This window comes from Sciurus vulgaris (genome assembly GCF_902686455.1).
Source record: "Sciurus vulgaris genome assembly, chromosome: 1".
NCBI classification, from domain to species: domain Eukaryota; kingdom Metazoa; phylum Chordata; class Mammalia; order Rodentia; family Sciuridae; genus Sciurus; species Sciurus vulgaris.
This window is the reverse complement of record NC_136461.1, coordinates 125,789,431-125,798,479: the sequence shown is the minus strand read 5'-3', so window position 1 is coordinate 125,798,479 and position 9,049 is coordinate 125,789,431. Positions and strand designations below refer to the sequence as shown.

Sequence of the window (9,049 nt, the reverse complement as noted above, 5' to 3'; positions counted from 1 at the left end):
AGCTCTGTTGAAATATAATCCACATACCATATGATTCACCCATTTAAAGTACAAATTCAATAGTTCTTAGCGTATTCACAAAGTTATGAAATCAGTGTCACAATCAGTTTTAGAATAATTTCATCATAGAAAAGAAAACCTGTAACATCAGCAGGCACTCCCAATTTAAAACCAACTGTCCCAGTCCTAGGCAACCAGTAATCTACCTTCTGTCTGTAGATTTCAGGCAAACTTTTAATATGCCTGAGACTCAGTTTCTCCATATATGAAAGGAAGGGAGATAGGACATGCTGGTATTAGTTAGTAAAGCCCCCTGAAACCTCTGACCCTTTAACACCCCTACGATCCCTAATTATATAATAAAGAATTTTTCATGTTACTTTGTGAAAGCAGGCCTGGTACTAGTCCTGACTTGGGTTTTCTTCTTCCTTTCATTGTAAGAGTAAAAGACTGGGCCTGAGAACATAGCTCAGTTGGTAGAGTACTTGCCTCACAAGCACAAGGCCCTGGGTTCAATCCCCGGTACCACCAAAAAAAAAAAAAAAAAAAAAAAAAAAAAAAAAAAAAAAGAAAAGAAAAAAAGAATGAAAGATTCACCTGAGTGGCCAAGGGGTACATCACACCTATGTACCTGTTGCTCACAAGCTCTACTCTGTCATACACTCCACCTTTGGAGAGAGGAGCCCCAGGCCACGCATGGGAACTTCAAAGTAGATCACAAAGCACAGTAACAGGATACTTCACTAAGGCCAGAGGGACAAAAGCACTGGTCATATTCTAAAGAAAAGTGACAGACTTTCTAGAAATATCACAGTACCCGTCCTGAAATTCTTTGTCATCCTCCACTTCCAGTCTGAGTGGAGGCTCCAGACACATGTTGCAGATTGAGAGGACGTTTTGTTAAATTAACTATTTTTTAAAGTGAATGAATGATTTGGTGGCATTTGGAACATTCACTAGACTACTACTTCTGTCTAGTTTTTAAACATTTCCATCACTCCACAGAAAAACTTCTTACTTGTGAAGCAGTTTATCTTCATTTTCCCCTCCTTCTGGGTTCTGAAAACCACCAGGGTTCTGTCTGTATGGATTTATCTATTCTGCATATTTCTTAGAAATGAAATCATATGCTATATGATCTTTCATGTATGGTTCCCTTCCCTTAATATGCTTTCAACGTTCATCCACACTGTAGCATTTATAAGTATTTCATTCTTTTTTATCCCTGAATAATATCCCATCACATAGATATACCTCAATCTGTTTATCCATTCTTCTATTTATGGGCTTTTAGTTTGTTTCGTCCTTTTGGCTTATTTAAATAATGTTACTATGAACATGCCTGTTTATGTGCCTGTTTTTCATTCTTTGGGCTATATCCTTAGAAGCAAAATTGGGGATCATATGGAATTTTGCGTTCAATTTTTTAAGAACCATGACATTGTTTACCACATAGGTTCAACCATGTTATATCCACACCAGCAAGGCTTTCAATTTCTCAATGTTTTTCTCAGTTTTCTCCCATTTTATAGGTTGTCTTTTCACATTCTTAATAATGCTATTTGATGCACAAATATTTTTAAATTTGTATAAATTTGAATCTACCTATTTTTATTTCTTTTGCTGTTTACGTTTTGGTTGTCAAATCCAAAATCTTGACGATTTATCTCTAGGCATTCTTCCAAGTATTTTATGAGTTTAGTTTTTATATTTAAGTCTCTGATTCATTTCAAATTAAGTTTTCCATAGGAGGTGAGTCAGGGGTCCAACTTTATTCTTTTACATGTTAATCCAGTACTTAGTTACTTATTGAAAAGACTGTTCTTTCTCTATTGAAGATGTTGGTGCCCTTGTCAAAAATCTGTTTACTACAGATGGTTTATTTCTGAACTCTGAATTCCAATTAATTGGTCAATATATGTATTCTTAAGCCAGTATCACATTGTTTTTGTTACTGTACTTTGCAGGAAGTTTTCAAATGGGAAAAGAATGAGTGAATTCTCCAACTTTGTTCTTCTTTTTCAAGATTGTTTTTGTTACTTGCAAAATCTGTATGAATTCAAGGATCAAATTTTCCATTTCTTCAAACAGGTCATTAAAATTTTAATAGTGATTGCATTGAATCTGGAGTTGGTTTTGGGTAGAACTGACATCTGAACACTACTGTCATTCAATCCATAAACATGATGTATTTTCAATTTAATTGTATTTTCTTTAATTTGTTTCAGCAGTGTTTCATAGTTTTTGTTGTATGAGTCTTTAAACATCGTGGTTATTTTTTTATGCTATTGGAAATAAAATTTTCTTATTATCTTTTTTGTATTGCTCATGGTGGATGTATAGAATCCAACTGATTTGTGAGTGCTAATCTACCTTGTAACTTTGTTGAATTCATTCATTAGCTCTATCAACTTCCTTGTGGATTATTTGATATTTTCTGTATATAGAATCATGTCATCTGTGAATAAAGATAGTTTAATTTCTTTTCCAATATGGACACTTATTTTTTTCCTTACCTGATTTTTATGGCTAGAATTTTGAATATGATATTGAATAGCAGTGATGAAAGTGAGCATCTTTACCTTCTTACAGATTTTAGGAGGGATTTTTCATTTTTTGCCCATTGAGTGCAATGTTAGCTGTGGGTGTTTCATAAATGCCCTTCATATCTTTGCTAGTTTGATGAGAATTTTTATCATGAAAGATGTTAAGTTGCTTCAAATGCTTTTTTGCATTAATTATGAAAGCATTGTGGTGGGTTCGCGCATTATGTGGTATATTACTTTGATCAATTTCATTATGTTGAACCACCCTTGCATTCCTGACATAAATCCCAGTTGGTCATGGTGTAGAACTATTTTATACTATAGGATTCTGCTTGCTAATATTTGAGAATTTGTGCATCTATATTAAAAAGAGATGCCAATATATAATTTTCTTAAGATTTTTTTCATCTGGGTTTCATATGAGGGATATGCTGCCATCATAAAATAAGTTAAAATGTTCCCTCATATTTTTTGAGGCATCTGAGAAGGATTAATGTTAATTACTCTTTCAATGTTTGCTAGAATTCATCAATGAACTCATCTGATCCTGGACTTTTCTTTGTTGGAAGGTTTTTATTTTTGTTCAATTGATTCAATTGTTACAGGTCTCTTGAGATTTTTCTATTACTTCTTGGATCAGTTTTGATGATTTTCATGTTTCTAGGAATTTATCCAATTCAGTAAGGTCATCTAATTGGTTGAAATACAACTGTTCATATGATTCTCTTATAAACCATTACTTTCTTAATCAGTAATAATGCCCCTACTTCCATTTCCAATTTTAGTTATTTTCATCTTCCTTTTTCACTGAATTGTTTTCTTTGTGATTACCAAGGGGATCATAATTATATGATAGACTCGATATCAACTTAACTTAAATACCATACAAAGACTCCATCGTGACCCATCTATGTTATTTTCACAAATTACATTTGTGTACATCAAATGTTCAATCATACATTTATAATTATTTTTGTGCATGTTTCTGTTAAATCACTTAGGAAATTAAAAGTAAAAATTATGAACCAAAAACATAATTATACTGGATTTTGTATTTGCCTATATAATTACCTTTCCTAGAGGTACTGACTTTTTATATAGCTTCAAGCTATGTCTGTTGTTCTTTCATTTCATTCCCTTTAGCATTGCTTGTAGGGAGGGTATTCTTATTTATTTTTTTTTTTATTTATTTTTTTTTTTAACAGGGCAAACACATTTCTTAATAAGTGCAGTTTGTTAAAATCCTGTTAAAACATATGGGTCAAGGGGAAGTAAGAATAATCAAAGAATATCACTGTAGGAAAAACTTTTTGAGGTCTGGCACCTGGGAGAGCACTGGAGAGGAGGCTGTGGGGGAATCTTCATGTCCTGAAGGGAAAGAACCCCCCACCTTCCCTTCACCCTCTCACCCGCTTAATCCCACCAGAAACTACCAAGAAGCCCAGAATAAAAGGTTTCAAGTTCAATAGTCACACTCTCTCCAAATACAAAAAGCAGTTACAATTCAACTGAACACAGAAGCTCGTGTGCAAAGTTACGGGGAACTGAGACATCGTATAAAAAGTTAGGTTAAAGATGATTCTGTGGTTTTTTTTTTGTGTGTGTGTGTGTGTGTGTGTTGTTTTGTTTCGAGGGTGTGGCTCTTCCTCGGTCACCTGAACTCAGCAAAGAAATGGTTATTTTGATGAAGTATCAACGGCCGACCCACAGTAAAAACAGACAAATTCTAAAAATTAAAAAAAAAGCATAATTACCAAAAAAATATGTTGCTGCCTCCTCCCTCCACATTTTGCTTTTTAAACTTTTTTTTTTTTTTTAAGTTTTTGATTTTTTTTTTTTTTTTAATCCTGAAAAGTAGACAGTAAAACAGCTCCTGGAAGAATTTACAACCAACTGCATGAGGGTCTGGGAAGCTCAGGGGCTGGAGCAGGGCTGGGAGGAGCAGACAAGAAGGGATCTTCCCCTCAGTCACTGTGGCCTCACTGATGACCAAGGGAGAGAGGGATTCTTCAGTCAAAAAGGAGGCAGGGAGGAAAAGGAGGAGGTGGGAGGTGGAGGGGACAAACAAAATAAAAGGTCATTGTTGCCTGTTTGAATCCAGAGAAAAATGCCTGCCCTGTGGGGGAGAAGACTCCCCCCCAAAGGAGAGGCAGTGGGCTGGAGGGAGGCAGCTCTGGGATGACCCCATCCCCAGCACCACAGGACCCGGTGGGGGTAGAGGAGGGGCCGAGGCAGGCGGTGGTGGAGGAAGCCGGCAGCAGCCCCGGGAGCCTCCAGACACACTGGCTACTGTGTGCTTGTGCCACCCTGTGTGCTGCCGGAGTAGCTCCCGTAGTCGTAGTTCCCATAGTATGGCGGCCACTGGCCCTGGTTCTGATAGTACTGGTTCCACTGCTGGGCATACTGCTGATACTGGTTATAGCTGGGCTGTGGGTAGGTCTGTGCGGTGGGCGGTGGTGGTGGGGTACAGGGGGCCGGGTTGTAGCCGCCATAGCTCCCATAGTTGTAGGCAGGTGGTGGCGGAGGTGGAGGTGGTGGGGCTGTATAGCCCTGGCTATATCCTCCCTGGTTGTACGGTGGCTGGCTGTAACTCGGCTGTGGGGGGCTGTAGCTGCTGACTGTGGGGGTGCTGGTATTAGCGCTCGAGCCAGGGATGCTGCTGCTCTTGTTGTAGCTGCTAGCGCCTGGAGGGTTACGAGCAGGACTATAGCTGGGTGGTGGCGGCGGCTGCTGTGGTGGTGGTTGTGGCGGTGGTGGCTGCTGTGGTGGTGGCTGCTGCTGGGGAGCCCGGTTATAGCTGCCTCGGTTGTTGGAGTTGTTGTTGTCCCGGCTGTTGTTACCCCAGCGGTTCTGGTTGTAGCCACCACCTCCGCTGCGGTTGAAACCTCCTCGGTAGTTGCCTCCACCACCACTGCCTCCCCCTCGGTTCTGGAAGCCTCCTGGGTTGCCTCCCGGGGGACCTCTGTTGTCATAGCGCTGGAAACCGCCGCCACCCCCGCGGCCCCGGAAACCACCACCACCTCGGTTGTCAAAGCGCTTTTCAGGGGGTGGCCCAGCCTTGCGGCCTTCCTCGTTGTACTGCCTCACCAGCTTGTCTGCTTCTTCCCGCTGCAGCTCAATGAACAGAACTTCATCCAAGAAGTCCCCAACATCGGGCAATGTGAAGTTGGCTGATCTAGAATATAGTTGCGTTTCTTGCGGGCAGCAATCTGGATGAGACGGTTGAGGCACTGGGTAGCCTGCTGGATTAGGACGTCCCAGCGGCCAGCGTAATTCCTCTGCCGGCGTAGACCCATCACTCTCATCTTATCCATAATGGCATTGGTACCCAGGATGTTGTACTTCTTGGAAGGGTTGGAGGCTGCATGTTTGATGGCCCATGTGGTCTTGCCAGCAGCAGGCAGGCCTACCATCATCAGAATCTCACACTCTGCCTTGCTCTTTGGTCCAACAGTGCCCCGGATCCGCTCACTAAGGGGAAGGTGCTGGATGAAAGTGAATCCTGGGAGAACAGAACAGTAGGGCTCTGCCCTCTGCCCAAAGTTGAACTCCACGGCACAATTCTTCACCAGAACATGAGGGTAGAGGGCCTGACCCCCCAAGGCTTCCTTCTGGATTCGGAAGGCAATGCCCATCCACTTCCCATTCTTGGTAAATGAAAGTTCCACATCATTTCCACATTCAAAGTCCGCAAAGCAGCCAATCACATCATTTTCTGCAAACTTGTCTCCATAGTTTTCAAACCGGCTATTGGTGGACTTCTTCCCTGTGCCTCCATAGCCATAGGAAAAAAAGCTCTTCGCCTAACTGGGTGCTGCAAGAGTCCAGGGACCAGCCGATACGGACAACATGGGGGTCGGGCTCTGTAGATGGAAGGTGCTTCACGGAGATTTCCTCATTGATCTTCATCTCAAAACAAACACGACCCCTTCTGACTCCATAGCTGGCACGGGCTCCTGACCACAGGTATGCAAATCCCTCAATAGTAAGTGGATAACCACTACTCCGGTCTCGGGCCACCTTGAAGTGCAGGTCGCAGTTATATGTGTCAATGGCAACAAGGGTGTCGTCAAAGTCGTCTTCATCTTCTTCAGCAGGAGGCTGAGGAGAACGACCCCTCCTGTCCTCTCGGTGCTCAAAATATCCACGTCCCCGGTTTTCTTCGTAAGGCCTCTTTCGACTTTGAAATTGCTGCCTGTCTGGCTTGAGTTGAGAAGCTTCAGGAGGCAGGAAGCTGGGGAGTGCTTCTTGCTTCATCTCTGTCTTCACTTCTACTGGTCGATAGGCCTGCTGTAGTGGCTCCATGTCTAGTGGTCTCCTCTCATAGCCCGACTCATTTTCTTGCTTGTTGACTTGGGTCTCATAGAATTGGTTCTGCCTGGTAATATTATCCATGACATAATGTCCGTCCGGCCCCGAGTAGCCGCCGGGCTCGGGGTGCGGCTGCAGCCCGGGCGGCGGTGGCTGCGCGGTCCCCTCCAGCTCGGAGCCCCCCTCGGTCTCGACCTCCTCGTTGTTGTGCCCGGGTCGCCCCGGTTCGTCGTCGGCCTCGAGCTCCCGCTCGTCGTCGGGCTCCTCGGCCTCCAACGCCGCCAGCAGCCGCTCAGCAAGCTCGGCCTTGAGGCCGCGAGTGTCCAGGCCGCGGCGCTGCAGTTCCTCACGAAGTTCGTTCACCTTCAGACGGCGCACATCCATGGCCCGGGCCCCCGGGGCGGCCCCCGAGCCCGGCCCGGCCTCCCAGGGCTCTGTCCCCCTTAAACCTTTCCTGTCAGGAGGCGAAGGGGGAAAGGGGGGGGGGGGCGGGTATTCTTATTTAAAAAAAAAAAAAAAAAAAAAAGCCTGTTTAGTATTTGTTCAGCTGGGAATGTCTTAACTTCTCCCTCATTTTTGATGGATAATTTTGCCATAGAATTCTTGATTGAAAATATTTTTCTTTAATATGTCATCACACTGCTTTATTATTTCCAATAATTGGCTGTTAATATTACTGAGGAGTCCTTGTATGTGATATGTCACTTCTTACTGCTGTTTTCAAGATTGACTCCTCGTCTTTGACTTTCAACAATTATGTAATATATCTAGAGCAGATCTTTTTTTAATTGGTCCAACTTGGAATTTGTTGAACTTTTTGGAACTGCAGATTCATATCTTTCATCCAATTTGGAAAGTGTTCAATCTTTCTTTCTTTGTATATTTTTTCTGCCCCTTTCCTTCTCTCTCCCCTTAGATACCAATAATATATATGTTCTCCTCAATACTGTCCCATGGTCTCTTAGATTGTGTTCACTTTTCTTCATTCTTTTTTTTTTTTTTTCTTTCTGCTCCAAAGACAGTATAAACTTAACTGTCCTATCCTCAAGTTTACTAATTCTTCTGTCAGATATAATATGCTGTTGAAATTATTCCAGTGATTTTTTTCATTTCAGTTATTGTACTTTTCAACTTCAAAATTTCTATTTAGTTTCTTCTCTGATTTCTTTTTATTGGTATTCTCATTTTTGTCATGCATCATCATAATGATTCCCAGTAGTTCTTTGTCTAGATTCTCCTTTATCTATTAAAGCACATTTGAAACAAATGAGTTAAATCTTTTTCCAGAAAGTTCAATGTTTGGCTTCCCTGAGAGACAGTGTTCACTTATTTTATTCCTCTGAATGGGCCACACTTATCTATTTCTTTGTACGTTTGATTTTTTGGTTGAAAGCTGAACATTTGAATATTTTAATGAGGACAACTCTGGAAATAAGATTATTCCCCTTACCCAGGGTTTGCTGTTTTTGATTGAAGGCTGTAATCATTCATTTTTGTAATGACTTTACTATTCTTTTCGAAGATTGTTTTCCCTATGTAGTCAATGAAAGCTTTGTTTCTTTAGTCTGTTTTCATCTAGTGTTTTGATAGAGATTTCCTTGAATACCAGGAACTAAAAAAAGCAAACCAACAAAGTCTCTCCTAGTCTTTGCAGATTGACTCTGTGCTGGTGTAATCCTTCAATATTTAGTCAATCTGTTTACAACTCTGTCTTAGTCCAGTGCTTGCACTGGGCCTACAAATCAACGCGAAGTGAAAGTTTCCAGTCTTAGTTTTTTCCACATGTGTCCTGTTCTGGGTGTGCATATTGCTTTCTAAATTTCCCAGTGAATGACCTAATTTCACAAAGAAATCATCCAGCTTTCCCCCCAGGATTTATGTGGTCAGTTATATATTTCAACTGTCATCTTTTGTCTAGGAGTCTGTGGATTGTTTCCCTTATCATGTTTGTGAATAATGTCCACTGCTTCTTCTAAGTTAGCCAAAGCAGAGATAAGCACCTTTTGTAAGTATTTCAGGCAAACCCCAGACAGGTTAGAACAGACAAACACAATAATTTCCATTTAAGATTCCAGAGTCAGAGACCAGGGTTCCTTCCTGGGAATGTGGACTACTTTCCACTTTTCTTTTTTTTTTCTTGTGGTTCTTGAAGGACCACCACCAGGCTGGAAGGGGGAATAGAGTGAAAGTAA

The 9,049-nt window shown here is 41.6% G+C and overlaps 1 protein-coding gene across 1 annotated transcript; it reads right to left on the bottom strand.

Moving 5' to 3' along the window:
- Window positions 1–4,100: 4,100 nt before the first annotated feature.
- LOC306656804 (heterogeneous nuclear ribonucleoprotein U-like protein 1) lies at window positions 4,101–7,337 on the bottom strand. The gene is given in 3 exon segments (XM_079132318.1): window positions 4,101–5,716; window positions 5,719–6,337; window positions 6,339–7,337. Coding segments are annotated over 3 exon segments (2,406 nt in total). The 5' UTR covers window positions 7,242–7,337; the 3' UTR covers window positions 4,101–4,832.
- Between the last annotated feature and the right edge of the window lie 1,712 nt (window positions 7,338–9,049).